At 37.4% G+C, this 21,452-nt stretch overlaps 1 protein-coding gene across 1 annotated transcript; it reads right to left on the bottom strand.

Moving 5' to 3' along the window:
• Positions 1-197: 197 nt before the first annotated feature.
• Positions 198-19,904, bottom strand: abcc10 (ATP-binding cassette, sub-family C (CFTR/MRP), member 10). The gene is made up of 22 exons (XM_082156187.1): positions 19,809-19,904; positions 19,078-19,305; positions 16,933-18,301; positions 12,238-12,465; positions 11,934-12,090; positions 11,217-11,389; positions 11,033-11,112; positions 9,489-9,660; positions 9,278-9,376; positions 8,956-9,145; positions 8,753-8,827; positions 8,490-8,669; positions 8,258-8,387; positions 5,721-5,913; positions 5,144-5,487; positions 4,315-4,484; positions 3,736-3,896; positions 2,481-2,734; positions 1,627-1,772; positions 1,375-1,472; positions 1,169-1,281; positions 198-536 (listed from the first exon to the last, which is right to left on the bottom strand). The coding sequence occupies exons 2-22, from the start codon at positions 19,263-19,265 to the stop codon at positions 395-397; spliced, it is 4,662 nt and encodes a 1,553-aa protein (XP_082012313.1). The 5' UTR covers positions 19,266-19,305; positions 19,809-19,904; the 3' UTR covers positions 198-394.
• Positions 19,905-21,452: the final 1,548 nt, after the last annotated feature.

The following is a 21,452-nucleotide window of genomic DNA, read 5'->3' on the forward strand; positions in this document are numbered from 1 at the left end:
GATGTGGTTAAACGTTCACACCCCTAATGAAACCAATTATGCATTGTCAGTTCTCCATAGAGGTAATGTGTTCAAACCACAGAAATAAATATTAGAATACAGTGAGACTCTCACACATGTTTTACCTGTTCGAAAAGGAAAAAATTACTTTGAGTAGATGCTCTTATAAAAAATACAAATCTGAAACAGACAAATAATTTAAAAAAAAAACATTTACTTCTAAAACAGACTTACATTTTAATCCTTAAAAATGTGACCATTTATGAAACAAAATTTTTTCCCTGAGTTTTACATTGTTCTACATGGCACAACATGATATAAACTGCAGGTATTTGCACATATGCTATGTCCATTCATCGGACTCCAACAACATTCGGTTCTGAAATACAGTATTTTAAACTTGCTCTTCCCCTCCACGTAAGAGTTTCTGGAAAAAAGAGTCCTCTCTTTGGCACAGAGCAGCAGGGCTGTCAAACTCCACCACCCTCCCAGCATGCATCACCAGTACTCTGTCGGAGTCCATGATTGTATTCAGTCTGTGGGATAAGAAAGACCAGGTTGGGTTGTATGGCAAGAGAAATGTTCTTGACAGATGTTTTACATTAACATGATAATTAAAAAAGTAGATAGAAAAGGTGAAAGAAAAAAAGGGTCTCTACTAGGTTTTGATTCTTTGAGTGCTATCAATCAGACAACAAGACACCCTAAAAACTAAATTAACTTCAATCTGACTTTAAAAACTTCTTAAAGCAGTGATGAACTTAAACTTAATCATGCACTAACTAGCATGTTAACATTACCTAAAAATACCTGCTAGTATGTTATAAATGTGGTTGTTCGGTACAAAGGTTAACAGAGATAATTCTGGTAACTTCAGGGTATTAACGATCATAAAAGAGTTGCAAATATACTTTTACAATGTGAACATGACAAATCTGTTGTCAGTTTCATTTAATAAATGGCTCACAAAACTGTGCGCTTGGGTGTGACTGCGTTTAGACATTTTAAACTGAAAATCAGTTCCGCATTACTAAAGAAAAGTTGGATAAAGGGATCTTTTCCCCTTCTTTTTTAAAAAATAAAACAACAGTATCAAGTTTAATAAAAAAATTAAAAAAATTAAACACTCAAGTATAAATCATATGCAAGTATAAAAGCAGTTTGTGACCTGTGGGCGATGGTAAGAACGGTTTTATCCTTGAATTTTTCTCTGATGGTTTTTTGTAGAACCATGTCAGTCTTTTGGTCGACACTTGCTGTGGCCTCATCAATGCATAAAATCTATTGGATCATAAATTAACAATAAAGTACAAAATTAATATAAGAGGGAAAAATGGATATTTGTTTGAAGTTCTTTATACATTAGTTTTATACATTAGCTTCTGTAAGCAGAGCACGAGCAAGACACAGCAGCTGCCTTTGGCCCACAGACAGAGACTTTCCCCTCTCTCCAACCTCCGAATCCAGGCCACCTGTAATGGGATAGACAGACATTGGCAAAACATAATTAATTAATTAATATGAAAACTAAAAAGCATTTTCTCATGTCCTGGATAAATCCTTTCAGAGAAGATGGATTTGAATTGAACAAACTGAACACAACAATCAAAGATGATCAACTCTCACCAATCCTCTGTACTACATCTCCCAGGTGGCATTGCTCAAGAGCGTCTAGCAACCGGAAGTCTGGATGATGGCCATGGGGATCAAGGTTCTCTCGCACTGAGCTGGAGAAGAGGAAGGGATCTTGAGGGATGATGGCCAGCTTTGATCTATAGAGGGCGAAACAAATAAAACTAATACTTACTTGAACACAAGACTTAAAGTGTGAGACCACACTGAGACTTTGAAACAACACTGAAAATCTGAGGTTAAAAATCTACTTTTAATCTGGAACTTTTTTCTGGAAGACGTTTTAGGATTTTGAAAAAAAATTAAACTAAGACAAGACTTATGGCAAAGACTTGTGAAGTAAAATGCATAAGGAATATTTACAGTTCTGGACTATTCTTAGATCATTTGTCAAATAAACACATTTTTGACATTTCTTCAAAGGGTTGGGGTCGGTAATGTTGTCTGATGTTTTTTTAAAAGAAGTCTCTTATGCTTACCAAGGCTGAATTTATTTGATCAAATCACAGTAAATGAGTAATATTGTGAAAAAATATTTCAATTTATAATAACAATTTCAATTTATGATGTCAAAACTGAATTTTCAGCAGCCATTACCATTTTTGTCAAAACCATGAGTTCTTTGATGAATAGAAAGTTCAAAAGAACAGAATTGTTTTAAATAAAATCTTTTGTAACATTATAAATGTCTTCACTGTCACTTTTAATCAATAAATTCTGCTTATTGGTAAAAAAAAAAAAAAAATCTTTCAAAGAAATTTTCTTTATCTTACCCAAATTTTTGAATGTTAGTTTTGCTGGCTAACAAAATAAAAATGTGTCACACAAACAGTGACTGCAACACTTACCGCAAGTTACCAAGCCTGACCGAGCTGATGTCAACTCCATCCAGCAGTATTTGACCCTGGTTCAGCTCCACCATACGGAATAGGGCAAGGAACAAAGAGGATTTCCCCGAACCTGTGCGCCCAACTATGCCGACCCTCTCCCCAGGTAAAACCTCCAAGCTGACCCCATCAAGAGCGTTGGGCAAACCTGGCCTGTACGCCAACACAGCACCCACAAACTCAACACTGCCCTTTTCAGGCCACGAGTCTAGAACCTGCAGATGGTAGAGTTTCAGCTAAGGGTATGTTATACACTTTAAGGACATTTTTAATGTTTTATACAGGCTGCTGTCAATATATGGGGCTACTGTCACTTTAAGACCTGACATCTGGATCTTTTATACTGTAACACATGCAGTTTCTTTCTCAACTGTTTACATTCACTTAAAACGTAATTGACTGTTTATGTGTCGTGAATACTCGCCAAGACTGACATTTTGTCATTATTTTGTGTGTATTTGACTGTTTAAGAGCAAGAAGCAGCGAAACAGAGCTCAATTTAGTGCTGAGAGGCGGCTTTGTGTGCGTGCACTTTGGGTGTGAGCACAAAATCTAGGGGAATGAGTAAAATGATGCGTAGTACGCGCAATTTCAAGGGTCGGACCTCTGGTTTTCGGATCCAATTGGACCCGAAACTTAAAAATGGCACTTCATGACAAAAAGATTGCCAACCCCTGCCATAGAAAATCTCTGGTGGGATTTGAAGAAGGCAGTTGCAGCACACAAACCCAAGAATATTACTCAACTGGAGGCCATTGCTAATGAGGAATGAGCTAAGATTCCTTAGAAATGCTGCCAGAAGCTGCTGTCTTATACATCTTGTTTGCAGCAGGTCATAACAGCTAAAGATGCTTGCCATGAAGGGGTTCAATAATTTTGAGACGGCAGAAGTCATTAAAAATTGAATTTTTTGTTGACTTTGGGGGAACCACATTTGTTGTGTCGAGCCATTTCAATAAATTTTGTTTGATTTGTTCATTGCAAACAGCTGAAAGTCTGTAAATTTAGCCAATAAACATGATTTGCAATGCGGGTAGAATCATTTTGATTACAACTGTGTATATATATTTTTTTATAAATTAAATATATTTATTGAAAGGTTAGACTATTACTAATAATCTTACCAAAAGTTTTGAAACTGTTTAAAATAAAATAAAAATTACAAAATCACAGCTGGTCCTGATTCAGCTTTTAGGCTAACGGTCACTCCTCTTACCTCAATGCTGGCTTGTTGAGGCTCCTGCGGAATGTTAGTGGAATACTCCTCGGTACGCTCAATGCTCACCAACTGCATCTCTGTTTGCGCAAAGCTGAAAATCAGCCCTGACAGCAGGTTGGTGATGGATAGTGCATAGGACAGTGACAGACCTACCAGACCTGACAGAACAGAGTACAGCAGAAGAGAAGAGAAGATTGAAGTACTTCAAATTTCAATATCTTAAAACCATTTTAAATGCGTTATGGTTGAACAGGACAATGATCTTGTGAAATTGGATAATAGTGCAGTTGAGCAAAGTTTCCTAAATGTCCCATAAGAGACCAATGAAGTACATGTGAATCTGTCTGTGTCTGCACAAGACACAGACTGTGTCTGGTTTCAGATTTGATGTTTTGAAAAATAATTAAAATACAGAAATAAAAATCTTTTTTGTTTGTTTGTAAAGGTAGCTCTTGTTTCCCAGTAGAGAATGCTCTGTTGACATGAACCTAAAGCCATTTTAATTCACTCTGGTAAAGAGCATCTGTTAAATGCCAAAAATGTCAATTTATACTCTTATCTCATAAAGAGGTTAACCTGGATCAATGGATTTGAGCTGATGCTGGATCACAGCGATCACGCTGATGCCGGTTACTACGGTAACACCAATCATCTGCAGCCGAATGTCCAGCCACTGCATGGCAGCATTACTGTTGAAGAGACATCGCTGATTCTGTTCTACACGCCTCTCATTCTCCTCCTCAAATCTGCTCTCAAACACATCAAAATAAAGTTTTATTCAGGATTATAATCACTATTAGTCAATTGTATTCAACGTTCATCTCAGTGTAATATTATCAAGTAGATAATTTAGTTAGTTAGTAATTAGTATTGAGAGAACACATAACACAGAACCATGTTTGTTTATTTCATTATTAGTAAAAAACAATAACTGAAAAATATGTGTATTCATTGTAAGGGGTGAATCTTTCCATCAGTAAAATGTCCAGGTCATATTTCACCTCAAAGCCAAATGAGAAAAATGACATAATATTACAGAAGAAATGACTAATTCACGAGTGAAAATCACTTTTTAATGAATTATGCAACATAAAATATGAACAAAATTACACATTATTTAAATGTAAAATGGTAGCATTTGCTGTACTGATTTTAATTTATGCTGAAGAAAAAATAAATGATTTTATTATTGTATTGTGAGAAGGAGATTTCTTGCATCAATTAATAATGTCACAATGCAAAAAAAAAAAAAAAAAAAATGAATGGTCCAAAAAAGAGCTATTTTCTTTATACAGTGTGTGTATAATACATTTTATATTAAGTTACACAGACATTTCTTTAAAACCAAACCCTGATTCAAGGTAATTTAAATGATTTGAGGAAAAAGTAGAGCTAGTTTTCATACCTGGCAGTGTGTCCACTGGCCCGCACTGTGGACAGGCCGCTGAGGGTTTCAGAGAAGTGTGAATAAACTGGAGAGAGAGTGAGGCTACACAGGCGTTTCAGCTCACGGGACGAGTGACGATAAAAACATTGAGTTTGATAGTAAAGAACCCCCAGAGGAACCAAAGGAAGAAGCACCCAAGGCAGCCCGTAGGTCATGACGACAAGCATCCCAACCAGCCCAAACACATTGGCCAGGAGGATGTTTAAGACAAAGGGGAGAGAGTCATCCACACAGTAAATATCTGAGGAAAATCGATTCAGGATACGGCCCAAGGGTGTAGTGTCAAAAAACGTCATAGTGGCCTAGAATGGGAGAAGCATATGAATAATGTAAATACACACATTTAAAAAACATTATATATATTATAATAATTGCAATGACTTAGATATAATAATATTGCATTTAGATTATTTATTAAAATTGTTTTTAGATACAAAATATTAAACCAAGTAGTGAGTGACACCTGCAAACAAATGAGATTTTTTAGCAATTGGGCTTAGCTCCCAATCAGAGATGCAGAGAAAACGATCATTACCTTCAGTACACTAGACAGAAGTCTCTTATGGATGACAGTAGCAGCACGGATTGCTCCATACGCGAAGAGAAACGCACGGGCAGCTGTAAATACAGTGTTGGCTGCCGCCAGAGATCCATACACAGTCATGTAAAACTTCAGCTCAGAGCTCATACTTCCTGAAGTCTCTGAACCTCTGTCAGGTGCATGAAATCTGATAAGTTATGGAGTAGAGAGAGATAAACCAATCAAGTCAAGTTAAATGAGTTCCATCTGTGGCACAAGACAGAAACAGAATTACAGAAACTTCTGTAAATTATCTACCTAAACCAGAACATTATAAGACATAAGAAATGAGATATCCAGACTCCAAGTAAACATTCCAATGTTTTACATGTTATTTTCATTTCAGATGCAAAAAACATGACATTTTAGTATTAAAATGCAAGTCTTATTGCATTGGAAAATATGTAATTATAGAATGTTCTGCCTTTATGAAGGTGAAGTCATTATTTCACTTAATTTATTTCCATTTTAAATAAATGTTGTTCTTCTGAACTTTCTATTCATCAAAGAATATATCACAGTTTCCACAAAAATATTAAGCAGCACGTCTGTTTTCAATATTGATAATTGTAAGAAATGTTTTTTGAGCACCAAATCAGCATATTACAATGATTAATGATGCTGAAAATTGTATAATATTAATGTATGTGAAATCTTTCACATTTTAAATTTTATTATTTTTATGGATGATATCATAATATTATTAATATTAATATTGATAATATTCATTTCTTCTATGTTTTGTTATGAATCCTATTAATCATTTCTTTATGAATTCTAGATCCTTTTTATGCCTTATGTTACATGATTTTTTCCTGTACATGTTGACTTGAATTTCATTTCTGCAAACATGAGATAATGCAAGATCTGCTAAAGGTGTTAAAACCACAATTGCGTACAAGGACATGGTGACCTAATAACACCTGATAGGATGCATTTTGTCTTTAGTGCAGCCTTAAATGGTAGCAAGAGAAGAACAAGGAATTTTAACCATTTAAGCTTTAAAGGCATGTTTTGAGTTATTTTTTCTGAGTGACACACAAAAGTAAAGACTCATAACTCCAAAAGATAACAAGGAGAGTACAAAGGCAGGTATCGTTCGATAGAAAACGTTTGAAATTTTTAGAGTGAAAAAAAATTACATTTGGACATTCTCATGCTGAGAAATTGCTGATAAAAGACAAAAAAGTGTGCTCAAGGGAAATTTTACATATCTTTCTTATTTGACATGCAATAACACAACAAAAAACTAGTTTGGGCTCTTTTTTAATCAGGAGAATCTGCTGTAAATAATGCTTTGCCACGATCTGAGCATGTTTTATGTAGTTACAAGCAAAAACGTGACATAAATGCAACATCTGTAAATTATTTACATATGGGTCTGGGGGGGGGGGGGGGAGCCTTCACCTGCAAAAATTTGCTGAAGTTAAGGTAAAGGCCAAAACAATTATGCTTGTTGTATTCTCCTTTGTGAGACCTTTCAAATGACATATGACACATAACTATCTGAGCTGTCTGATGTTTTTGACATTTTACAGTACATAGTACAAAAAAAATCTCAGAAATTATGAAAATATTTTATTTATTTATCAGCAAATAACTCAGCACTACTTAGGAGTTAATCAGACTCTAAGCTTTCAAATGATACCTATTTGTGTTGATCAATTTATTTCGTAGCTAGTTATAGATAGTTTATTTCCGCCGGCGGTACACTACGGTTTACAGTAGAGGGACGACTCAGCACTCGTTAAGAGTTTATCAAAATGGTTAAATTCACATGGTTATTAAAACACTTCAGGTTTAAAGGGTTAAAAAGTACTTTCCCTAGTCTCTTTCTGTTACCAAAGCACAGCATATAAAATGTTTAGTCTCAGAAGACTCTCTGAGCTTCTTCTCGGTGACAACTTATTTTAAGGTGATGTAGTTACATTGTAATTACTCAAATAAGTACTGTGTAATATTAATTAACTACATGTACGTATTATAGAGTTACGGTTTGGGTTTGGTTTAGGATTAGTTACTTGTAATTATGCGATTTACTGTTATTACTATAGTAAGTAGTGAAGTAACGTGTAACTAACGTGTCTTTCTCTATACTCTCTGATCTTCACAAAATTCATCTATTAGATCCACTACTTTGGATTTTATTATAATCTATTGACTAAAACAGATTTATTTTTCTATCTTATCTTGAAACTTATATCCTATTACAAATCTAATATTTACTCAATTCATTTGTTACCTTTATATTTAATAAAATGTGTTATTCCTTATTCAAAATTTGATCTCTGACATAATCATTGCTCGTCTGCCTGCATCACACTGCATCAATAATACTTCACAATATTACCGTTTTACTGTATTTTTGATTAAATAAATGCAGCCTTGGTGAGCAGAAGCTTTCAAAAACATAAAAAAAAATTACTGATACCAAACTTTTGAATGGTTGCGTAAACAATAGAGAAAAATATTTAACGAAACGTGTAACTCACATAAGTCTCTCAGGAGACAGGAAAGTCAGAGTCAAGAGTGGATCAGCTGACAGTGACACCAGCTCAGTCGTATTGTCCTTCATATGTGAAATCCAGTGAGAGAGCCACCAGTCGGACACATTTTTGGTGGCTGTATAAAGCAAATCAAAGCATTGACTGTACAGTAGTGCAGTGACTATCTTACAGCGATGCTTTTATAATACATACAGCTCAGATTGATAGTTGTTAGTACCTTGCATTAGGAAAAGGGAGAGTAGAACAGCAACAGCCAAGCATCCACCCACTGCTCTCCAAAAGGAGCAGTACACAGCCCAGGACAGCTTTCCCATTTGTTTCTGCTCCTCCCCAAACATCTTTAGCTCTGATTCTAGCTCCGGCTCATTGGCCTCCACTTCCTCTCTGACTATAGCATCTGAGAGAGAAGATTTATTTGCATAATCACAGTTGAAAAAAAAATGGAAATGGTTCGCTCACTCATTTGAAAAGCATCATTACCTTTCTCCTTAGCATTGCTGTTGTTCTTGCTGTCTTTAGGGGGTTTTACCAAAGAAAGGACTTCATTTGGTGTCCCTTAACCACAAAAACAGACAAAACAGAGAGTTTTATTAGTAAATTCAAGTCAATTCATCAATAAACTCACAAAGTTCATGTTTTTTGACAGTAAATAGCAAAGAGGGCATGCCTGTGACGATTGGTACCTGTTTTTACAATCATCCCATTGTCCATCAGCACCACCACGTCTGCCTTATCCACAAACTCTATCCGATGAGTACAAAGAATTCTGGTCTTGTTTTTGAGAATTCCCAAGATGCATTTCTCCATGAGATGGTGGGCAACATCAGCATCCACAGCTGCTAAAGGATCATCCAGCAAATAGATTTCTTTATCCTGAAATATGGAATGCACAATAAATACACACATCATATTTCTGGCAAAATATGTTAGAACTTTCTGTTTGGGCCTTTTAGAGCATCAATCAAACATCTTATATGACAAAAAAAAAAAAAAAAAAAAGTGCACCATATAAACAGCCCGGGCCAAAGCAAGACGGCTTTTCTGTCCTCCGCTCAGAGTCACACCATTCTCTCCCACTTCTGTCTGATCACCACCGGGCAAGATCTGAACAAAATAGCAAAGCTCAGTGTCAGTTAGAACTTTCCATAGATTTCAAAACAAGCAATTCATAAAAAAAAAACGTGTGCAAAATAAAGATAGCTAGATATACACCCACATTTAGGTCATCAGCAAGGGCACAGGCCTCAATCACAGCTTGGTAGAACATGCTGTCAAATTCCCTGCCGAAAAGAATGTTGTCCTTCACTGTTGCATGCTGGATCCATGACTCCTGGGCGGCCAATCCAAATCCCTGTTCTCTTCTCTGAACAGATACTTCCCCTCCACACCTACAGGAGACAAAACCACAAAATAATGAATGATGTTAAGTGTGTAATATCTGAACCACTCAAATGAAAATGCAAAAATAATGAGGGATTTAAATATCAATATTTAAATATTGGAAACAAATGAAAGGATGTAATAAAATGACAGTAAAGACATTATGTTACAAAAGATTACTATTTGAAAAAAATTATGTTCTTTTGAACTTCCTATGAAAAAAGTATCATGATTTCCACAAAAATATTAAGCAGCAAAACTGTTTTCAAATTTGTTAATTTTATTTGTTAAAATTTGGTATTTTATTTTGCACATTGCAAGACTGCCCTACAAAGGCAAAATACTTGCTAGAGTGTGGAACTGAGAAAAATGCCTTAAAGATTTTTAGCTGCCAGCAAAATTAGTGATAGGTATGACACAGGAAATCTGGCAATTAGATGTTTTAGAAATGAAAATATGAAATGGAAAAAAATGTGGAGCTCAAACTTGACTTTTGACCACTATTTTGAAGTTACTGTACTCTGCCTTTGTATTGTCTGCAAAAAGCGATAAGTCACACCAAGGCAAATGGCAGTAACGTCCACATTATAAATATTTGGTTGCTGATCACCATTTACAAAATCATTATAGTAACACCTGTATAAAATCTAGTGATCATGGCATTTATTTTGGATGATTTACAATTGCTTTGTAATATGGAACAGTTTGGTAGCATATTTATTGGATAGCTGACTAGCCTATTTTTGCTACAGGCTGCTACAGTAGCTAGCTAAATGAAGTAGATTGTGATCTATCTAATTTGTTTGTCTAATGCATCTTTTGTGTTACTTGACCTTGATGTCTACGTTTCTACGTCTATGTCTACTTCCAAAGCCATCTCAAATATCATTTTTATTTCGAGAGCAATGGGCCATCCTTAAATGCTATTAGTCAAAACAACCACTCAACTATTTGCTTTACCTACAATTTTATTCAGGTATTGTGTGTGTCAGAAGTGCTTCAGTGACAGATGTATAACACACGCTGCACCATAATTTAAACGCAGCAAATTTTAATGGACAGTAAAACAAAGGCAGAATACCATAACTCCAGGCCGGCACAGTAACTTCTAAACAACAGCTAAACAATAGCAGGGTACCCCTCTTACTCAATTTGAGCGTTCCAAAACAAAGGCAAAGAAATTTAACTGGTGTTACGGTGTTCTGCCTTGGTTTTTCCTGTGCTTTTGGAAGTTACTGTTAAGACAACCCATTATTTTCTCGAAAATACAACGGAATTGACTCAAGATACTTATCCACAATGTGTGAATGTCCCAAAAATATCAATAACTAATTTTTGTCCAAAAATGAAGTTACTGTCTGTTGCCTTTGTAGTTAGTACCTGGTAAGCTCTCCTGTTATGGCAGCCAACAAAGAACTTTTCCCACAACCAACTTTTCCCACCACAGCCACCATAGAGCCCTGGAGCCAGAAAGCAAAGACATTTACAAACTAACATCCTTCTGCATTATTCAAACCTGCGACAACATATTTGAAGAAACAACCAAAAAATGTTTTGCACATACCCTTTTAATGCTGAGATTGAGTGCGTGCAGATAAAAGCTGTGTGGTGGTGGTGGTGGTGGTCCATCCTCTGTCTTGTCATCAGGCACACTGACAGAATCTGAATCCACTGGCTGCACCCAGGAGAAACTCGCCTGGTCCATCTGAACAGCAGACAGAGGGTCCTCAGGACACACTGCAGAAAAATAAATGACAGATATGAAATACACTGATTAAATCTTTACATCAATGTTGTTATTAATTATATGAATTTGCCTACATAAAGAGTTTAATTTAGGTGACCGTGTTTAAATGACAAGTAATAAGAAAACAAAACAAAAACACTGATGAATCAGAATAGTGATTCCCAAACTTTTTTGCCATTCAAACTCCTTTATCTGTATTTACATTTCAGGTTATTTCATTTCAGGTATTTTCTTTATTTCAGTCATTTAAAAACACAGTTGCATGTTTATGGTTCTCCAACATCAGATAATGTTCACATGACAAGTAGACAAATATTTTTTGTGTGTTTTTTATTTTTACAATTATTTATTTTCAATTTTAATTAATTATATCAAATAATTATCAGCTCTTTATCAACAGAAACCCTGCATCAGAATAAAGTATTCCAGAGAGCCATGTTATAACAGTACAATCAATGAGAAAAACATAAAATAACACCAGACTTTTGGGTTGTGCTATGGACTATTTTAACCTTTAAGAAACAGGTCAAGTACCTTGAGTGTAATAGACGGTGAGGTCCTGATCCTGTAGTGTGAGGAAACGCTGAATGCGGTCTAATGACACTTTAGCTTCCAGGGTTCCATTCAGCACCCAGGGAAAGGCATTGAGAGGAAGAATGAGCATCCCCACAAGAGCCAGAGTACTAAACACCTGCCAAGCAAAATATAAAATGCAGCCAATTAAAATATTTAAACGCAGAGCAGACTCTGTTCCCCTTTAAAGAAACATTCCAAGCTGTGGTATATTACACTTAAAAAAGAAGACTATATGACGGCTGTTGTGTTGTGACCTACACACCTTTGCAGCAGTGAGATTGTTTCCCAGCAGGACGTATGTGATGAATGTGAGGATAGAGATGACCACGGGCAGAGCAGCCCAGGTGTACACACATACAGCATCCAAGTACTTCAGAACTTTCAGGTGATGGAGCTCTTTTTTACGGGCCTCCGCAATCTTTTGAGTGAAGCGCTCCTCCCAATTATAGTACTTCAGGACCCGAATTCCAAAGAGTATCTCTGTCATTAGCTTTAGACAAAAGATATCAGATATTTGATTATCCACTGGAAGCTACTACACCAGCGGTAGAAAACCTTTTTGAATTCAAGGCTCCTGTCGTCAACAACAATATTTAAAAGTCCCCATGACTTCTCCAGACGATTTACTGGATAAGGATTAAGGACAATGTTTTTTACAAATAATTTATATTTAATTTCTACCCAATAAAATTTTTAGAGCTTTACTTTTTTATTATATAAAAAAATGCCCAATGGAATTTTAAGATTTTATTCATTTACATTTTACCAGGTCTAGACAGCTCTAGAAGGTCTGATTTTTAGTGGTTTTAGCTCATTTTAATGCTTCTTTTGTCTTGCATTTGTGCAAATTATCTAAGTCATATTGAGGCCCCTTGGAAGTTTGCTGAGGGGCCCTAATGGGCACAGGCCCCCTGGTTGAGAACCACTGTATTACACTACTGTTAAAAGTTTGGCGTTGGCAAGATTTTTTAAAGTTTTTGAAAGAAATCTCTTATGCTCACCGAGGCTGCCGAGGCTTATTTAATTAAAAGTACAATTTAAATGCAATTTAAAATAACTGCTTTCTATTTTCATATATTTTTAAATCTACTGTATTCCTGTGATGGCAAAGCTGAATAGTCTTTAGTGTCACATTATCCTTCAGTTCATTCTAATATGCTGATTTGATGCTCAAAAAACATTTCTTATTTTCATCATCATCAATGTTGCTTAATTGTGTAAACCCCAATAAATTTTTTCAGGATTTTGTGATGAATAGAAAGTTCAAAAGAACAGCATTTATTTGAAATAAAAATAGTTTGTAACATTATAAAAGTCTTCACTGTCACTTTTGATTAATTTAATGCATCCTTGCTAAATAAAAGTATTAATATCTCTCTCTCAGAAAAATAAAAATAAAAAATTTACTTTTGAATGGTAGTGCATTTGCTTAAAGCCAAATTCAAAGACATATTGGCCCGGTTTTACAGACAGAGCTTAGATTAAGCCAGGATTAGGCCTTAGTTCAATTAGGGAATTTATGTGGCTTTTATAAACGTGCCATATATGAAACATTACTGTGTGCATCTTGAGACGAAACAATGTAAAAGGCATATTTTAAGATATGTCAGTGCAAGTTGCTTTCAGCTAAAACAGCCCAAACTAGGCTTAAGAGATAGTTCACCCAAAAATGAAAATTAGCCCATGATTTACTCACCCTGAAGCTATCCTAGGTGTATATGACATTATTCTTTCAGACGAATACAATCAGAGTTATATAAAAAAAATGTCCTGGCTCTTCCAAGCTTTATAATGGCAGTGAAAGGCTGTATGTCTTTGGAAGCATAGATATCATATAATAAAGGCTAGATGTCTCGTGCGCGCTGCTAGCCAATGGAGGTCGACGTCCGCACACGGCGGCCATCTTACCTCAGGGTGCTCGCTCACTCGTAACATGGTGCATGTACTTTTAAATAACCATAACTTGCTCAATTTTCTACGGATTTTCAAACGGTTTGGTTTGTTATAAACGTCAGAGATGTAGTTATGATACTGCATGCATATGAATAATTATAACAATGGACTTCCATATGAAAGAATTATAGCCACTTTAATAACGTTTGTAAGAAACCAAACCGTTTGTAAATCCGTCAAGATTTCAGCGAGATAAGAGGATTTGTGTGCGTGCTGATCACTCACCTTAATTCACAGCTTCCCTGTGCTAAGATGGCCGCCGGTGATGCCGGAAATGACTCCGCCTTAAAGGGTTAGTTCACCCAAAAATGAAAATTCTGTCAGTAATTACTCACCCTCATGTTGTTCCAACCGCGTAAGACCTTCGTTCATCTTCGGAACACAAATTAAGATATTTTTGATGAAATCTGAGTGCTGGGTCACTTCTCCATAGGCTGCTAGGTGGCCCAAACCAGAGCCATAGAGAGAGAGAGTTGCAACACTCTTTGATGTCGCCGCTATGGCTGTCACGTGGTTCATGTAAGCCCCAATAGTTCCAAAACGTACGCTGGCTGTCATGTTCTTCTATGGGACAGACAGCAGCGATTGCATTATTGAACGGTAAATATAAAATAAAACACACACCCAAGTACTTTTTCAGCTGTTATTGCATTATTGCATTTTGTTAATGTCAGTTTTGCATTTGGAGATAAGTTTTAAGCTATATTTTTGGAGGGAAAAGCTTAGTGTTCATGTTCGCATGGGTAGTAGCACTGGCTTTAGCGGCTCTAACTTAACTTTTCCATATCATTCATCTGATGATGGACGTCTCATGATATTTATTTTAGCACAACTGGGCTGTATTAGGCTATTGATTCCCGTGATTTTGCTTATAAATTTTGATTCAGCCATTAGCCTACCTTCGTGATCACGCAAAGAGGTCTGCCGTGGCGGTCCGTTCAGAATTCGCTTAGAAGCTAGCTCACTTCATCTGATGAAAGTGGCCACCCCCAGGACCACAACGTGAAACATGATCATGTTAAGATTAAGAATATTATTTTAAGATTAAGCCATACACATTATCAAAACTATAACAGATTAAAAACGAATTTAAGCATGGCTGATACAAATGAAGGTTTTCAAATAAAATATTTTTTATTAAACAATGACAGACAACAAAAATGTGTGCTTGTGTGTGTGAACAAGAAAAACAAAAACCAGGGGCAGGTGATCCATGAAACAGACAGGACTGGTGATGGCCATAACAATCCTAAAGGTCCAGCATTGTTCTCACAAGCCGCTTCACTCAAGACAATAATAACATAATGAAAAGTTAGTATATCCCAAAAAATTAAATTAAATAAAAGTTGCTATAAAGGTGGTAGCGATTCATTACCGAACTCTTAGCTGACGAAGTCGCGCTAGCTAACTAACGTTAGCTAGCAGGCAGTGCTTGAAAATTGGTTGAAACAACCAACATAAAATATAAATAATTACGCTGTGCATGTACAAATGAAGACCAGTATAAGCATCGCAAAGGGCCTCTGATACAATATAGACAGTTGACAATTCAAAAGAGGTCGATATTTCGGCAACTTAACTCTGGAACAACTCGACGCGCAGCAATGTAAGTGAATGGTGTCCAACGCCCAAATGACAGTGTTTGGAACTATTCCGATCTTCATATCCCGGAAGTAGGCGGTTAAAAGCGCCGCCATTATTTACAACGGAGGTCTATGGGAGTGTCGCAACTCTCTCTCTCTATGACTCTGGCCCAAACTTGCTGGCCCAGAAAAGTTATTAAAGAGATCGTTAATATAGTCCAAGTGACTACAGTGGCTCAATCTTAAGTATATCAAGCGACGAGAATACTTTTTGTACGCAAAAACAAACAAAAATAACGACTTTATTCCACTATTCATTTCCTTCTCTCTGGGCCTCGTAGTGTTTTTGCGCTGCGCGTCTGTGTTATACGTCATCACGCATCACACACATGACAAGCGTCGGCCAATAGTGAGCCTACGTGGTGACGTGTAACACAGACGCGCTGCGCAAAAACACTACGCGAACCAACTAGATTTGTTTTTGCGCACAAAAAGTATTCTCGTCGCTTGATATACTAAAGATTGAACCACTGTAGTCACTTGGACTATATTAACGATCTCTTTAATAACTTTTCTGGGCCAGCAAGTTTGGGCCACCTAGCAGCCTATGGAGAAGTGACCCAGCACTCAGATTTCATCAAAAATATCTTAATTTGTGTTCCGAAGATGAACGAAGGTCTTACGCGGTTGGAACAACATGAGGGTGAGTAATTACTGACAGAATTTTTGGGTGAACTAACCCTTTAAGACATCTAGCCTTTATATGGATATCTATGTTTGGAAGTCCAACAAAGCGCATCTATCCATCATAAAAGTGCTCCACGCGTCTTCGGGGGTTAATAAAGGCCTTCCGAAGTGAAGTGATGCGTTCGTGTAGGAAAAATATCCACAACGTAATGACGGCAATTGACGCCTCTCGCGGTTCAAATAAACAGGGCTGGGCAACTGTGTTCGTCATTACATTGTGCGTCAAGTTCAAGTGTTACTCTTTTGCCGTAAAACGATGCGTACAGTTGTCTGCCAGAAGCTAGTTATTTTAGTCAATAAAGTTTTAAATATTAATATTTTTCTAACACGAATGCATGGCTTCACTTCAGAAGGACTTTATTAACCCCCGAAGATGTGTGGATCACTTTAATCATGAATATAGATGCACTTTAATGGGCTTCCAAAGACATACAGCCAACCACTGCCATTTTCAAGCTTGGAAGAGCCAGAAAATTTTTTATATAACTCCGATTGTATTCGTCTGAAAGAAGAATGTCGAATACACCTAGGATGGCTTGAGGGTGAGTAAATCATGGGCTAATTTTCATTTTTGGATGAACTATCCCTTTAAGCCTGGTCTGTGAAACCGGGGGATTAAATAAAAAAATATTCCAGATCATTAGATTTACATATAGCCTACAAAACAGTCCCACCTTCACTCTCCCATCCTTGTGTAGCAGCATACGTTTATTGTTTTCCAGAATTCGGGAAGCCAAGACTTTATTCAAAGGCACGAGCAGCACGGCCACGCCCACTCCTCCCAAGAAGGACACGCCCACCTGTAGGTAAAGCAGGTAAAGTGCAAGGAAAAACTGGAAGGGAAGACTCCAAACTTCATGGAAGCTGTTGAAGAAATTCACCACACGGTCTGTGTCTGTGCTCATGAAGTTGACAACCTCACCCATGTTGAAGCAAGCCAGAGCAGGCGCACTGACTTTTAGAGCTTTGCTGTATATGGTGGAAATCACAGCAGCCCGAGCCTCTAACGCAACCTTTGATACTTCATAAACAAAGACGTTCCTCAGCAGGGCAGCAAGAAAGGTACTAGCAAACAGTCCCACGGTACACCACACACCCTTGCTCAGTGGTGCCCCCTCTGTCTCCATGAAACCAACCAATTGACCGAGAAGCAGGGGTCCTGCAAAAGCTAGCATACTAGCTACTAACTTCAACACACCCAGCAGGTAGTAGCGTAGACCAAAGGCCTTGTGCAACACATGCAGAAGTTTGACATCATGTTGCGTTCCTTCACATATCCTCTCTGGCTCTGCCTCACTCCAAGAGTTGTCCTGCAGGTTTCCTCTTGAAAGTCGATCCAGTCTCACAGGCTTTTCCTGACCTCTTGGATGGAGACATTTCTGCCAACACTGGTAGAACCGAAGATTGACTGCTTTGGTGCGTAAGCGATGTGGCAGCTGGAAGACGTCACATGGACTCTCCAGCTCTCCACGTTTACCTCGCTTCAGCAAAGGGTTCAGCCAAAGGTAGAGCAGCCTGGACAGCCAGTTGCAGCCATCCTCGGCTACAGTCACCCCTTCATTGGGTTCAAACGAGATGATCAATGGAACATCATCTTCTGAATTACAAGACAGAAGGTCCGTTTGAGTTCTGTAACAGGGAAATATATAACCAAAGAGGTAGACCAGCACCAGAGCAGCCCTGGTCACTGTTAGAGCAAGACGGACAACCAGCAGAGGCTCTGAGACTCCATGGCGATTGATTTCTTGGATGTAGGCAGTGAGGATAAAAGCTAGATTAGGGATGGAGAGAATAAGCAGCAAAGGAAGCACAGCAGGACCTCGAGTCCTTCTGTACATTGTCCTTTGTAAGGCCAAAACGGCCCCAAAATGAACCATCCAGGCCAGTATGCCACATCCATCGGCTAAGACATCCAGATAAATGTCTGGGGCCTGGAGCTCAAAAACCAGAACCAAGTCTCCAAAAAAAAAGAGAGCCAACAGCACGGTCGATGCGGTCCTGAAGCCCCAGCCAATGGGAAGGGAGGATACAATATGGGTAAGTCTGTAGGTAATAAAACAATAATTATAAACAGTATATATACAAGTATTTTGACATCAACATAATCAACAAAATGAAAGTCAATATCAAATGCAACCCACTTTAAATCCATAATATGATGTATTTCTGAGAGGGTTATTAAACAAAATTTGGTCGGGACTTGATTTTAACAACCAGAATTGATTGGATCATGACTAAAGTTGCAGTCACATTTACGAAATGTTGGCAACATTTTTGGCTAAAAAGGCCTATTGTCTATTGCAAATAGGCAGCTCACTTTCAAAACAATAATTTTTCTGTTGGTCAGCACAGCGATTCTGCATGACCATCTTGAACCTGTAGAGAAACCTGTTGACCCTTTAGAATAAGACTGCGTTTTATGCAAGTAAACAGTCCATTTTGATTTCATGACATGTTGACTTTCACTTTGAGATTTTCACATATACACTTCCATTCAAAGGTTTGGGGTAGTAAAATAGTAAAATAAGTCACTTAGGCTGACAAGGGCCGCATTTATTTGATCAAAAATACAGTAAAATAGTAATATTGTAAAGTTATTACAATTAAAAAGAACTGTTTTTTACATTTTAAAATGTCATTTATTCCTGTGATGGCAACGTTGAATTTTCAGCATCAATACACCAGTCTTCAGTGTCACATGATCTTTCAGAAATTATTCTAATATGCTGATTTGATGCTCATGAAACAATTCATAAACTGGAAACTTTTTGAATGGTAATATATTTCAGCATAAGCCTTATATAATAGCTTTAACTCACCTGGGCACACTAATGTAACAGGCACTGATGATAGCAATAATAGCATGTGCCAGTGATCCCAAAATAAGCTGGTTAACACAGGGACTGATGGTGCCATTCTGCCACACAGGAAAGGGTCTGTCTACATTAGTGTGACAGAGCTCTGATATGAACTCAGCTGCTCCAAACACACCTGTATTCCCCCCCATGGCCTCTGAAGACCCCTGAGGGATGAAATAAGGTCCGGACCTAGGGCGAAAAAGGATTTGGATGTGAAGGACAGGCAAAGTGCATTCACAGTCCTTCACCTAATTAAACAAACAATGCAGTACGTGCGTACAGTGAGCAGCATACCTAGACAGCACTTTTTGGCAACATAGGTGCTGCCCAGGGGTGCGTTTCCCGAAAGCATCGTTGGCCAACTATGGTCGCAAGTTCATCGCAATGTCCATTGAACTCTATTGGCAACGAGGGAACTTGCGACCATAGTTGGCTAACGATGCTTTCGGGAAACGCACCCCAGGTAGGCAGCTCCCTAAGTTTTAAGTCACAGCCAATGTCACGTCTAAATAATTTCATAATTACTTTGCCAGACATATCATGAGAAAAATATGTTTCAGCAACGGGCAGTGCATTTAGGTTTCTTTGTTGATAACAAACTATGTGACATATTAGGACATATTATACATATTAGGACGCGCTTTTAGTTTCTACTCTTTCTAAAGTAAAGTATTATGAATTCTGCTTCCTACCTGTGAGCAACTGGCAATGTTTTTATCCTCCAGGCATGTCATACGCATACTGTCTATGGTCATACGTCAGCTAGAAGCGTGAAGCGAAACACTGCGAAGGCGTTTCAAAAGGATACGATTGAGTGATTAGCCTTCAAAATAAAGGTCCCGAAGCAACATAAGAATAACACCCAATATATAATAATAATAATAATAATAATTTACTTATTCATGTAATTCCAAATCCGACTTTCTTTAGTAATTGTAGAAGAAAGTAAATGTTAGGCAGAAATCTGCTCTTTTCAATACAATAAAAGTAAATGAAAACTGGAGTTGCAAGATGTAGAATGCAAAATAGAATGTAAAATACTTGAGTACAAAAAAAGAAGAAGAAAAGTAAAGGTTGTGTAAAGGTTGTGTAAAGGTTTAGTTGCACAAATCAAATGACAATTTTTTCAAAAGAAATTAACTAAACTGTGGAAATTGATCTTATTCACAGCTGTTTATTTCATTTGTAGCCTATCTTTGTTCTATATTGTATTGCTATTGGATGTAATTGTTTATTTGTTCTTATTTGATTACTTACTGTGTAATTGTCTATAAAAATGTCTGAACTTTTTTTATTAGTTAGGCTATTATAAATCTGCAGTGGTCAGGTGGTACAGCGGCCACACGGTAGGCTACAAGCTTTTTTTACAGTCTATGGGTACAAGTCGTAGCTCTCAGAAAGTTTACACGATGTAATTACAAGTTCTACAAGCACATGAAGGCTTTTTACAGTTCAGAATCATTACAGTAATTGCTAAGGCTGGGTTAAAAAAAATTTATGAACATTTGCAGTTACAAGTTTTATGAACTGATATTGATTCTTAAATACCAAGAAATAATCGTTTAAGGCCCGTTCACACCAAGGACGATAAAGATAACGATCTAGTTCTAAAAGTCATTCTCAATATTAAAGAATAGCAGAATTTACACCACAGCTATAACGACAATGGCCCAGAGAAACGATATTGTTGGAATCACTTTCAGACCGATTTTATCCTGACCAATAAAAACATTGACAGCCAATCAGAATCCATCCTGGGGTAACTAGCTTGAGCAGACAAGCACACGATTAGAATAAACAGAAAGATCATCTGCTGGTGTGGACGATAATATTTTTATCTTATCTTATTGATGCCCATATTCAATGTCCCACTTGCCTTATTATCAATGTCCCATAGGCTACTCATCGGAATGTGATTTAGGGGACAAGGGCATGTGTGTTGGCCTCTCCTTTGCCCAGGTGTGAGCTGGCTTCCAGTTTCCCAGAAAGGAAGTCTCTTGCGACTTCTGACTGATTAGATAAGGATTAGATAAGGACAATTATACACCCTTGTAGAGGTCTGCCAGAACTGTTTTTTTTTTTCGTCAAAAAGGATGTCAGGAGCGGCCGGGCTATTGTCAGACCGCCCGCTCCAGTCAAACTACACCAGAGTTACCGACTGCTACCATCTTTGAAATTTACACTCGTGCCACAAGAAATCTGATCAGGAAGACCTCTACACCCCTGGATGAAACGTCTTCGCATTCCAAGTCTCAACGTTTCCATTGTGATGACGGTTCAAGCTTCTTCAGTGGTATTCTCACTGCAGGATACCCTCAAGATGGCACTCGCTAAAC

This window comes from Leuciscus leuciscus, assembly GCF_965113295.1.
Source record: "Leuciscus leuciscus genome assembly, chromosome: 23".
Classification (NCBI taxonomy): Eukaryota; Metazoa; Chordata; class Actinopteri; order Cypriniformes; family Leuciscidae; genus Leuciscus; species Leuciscus leuciscus.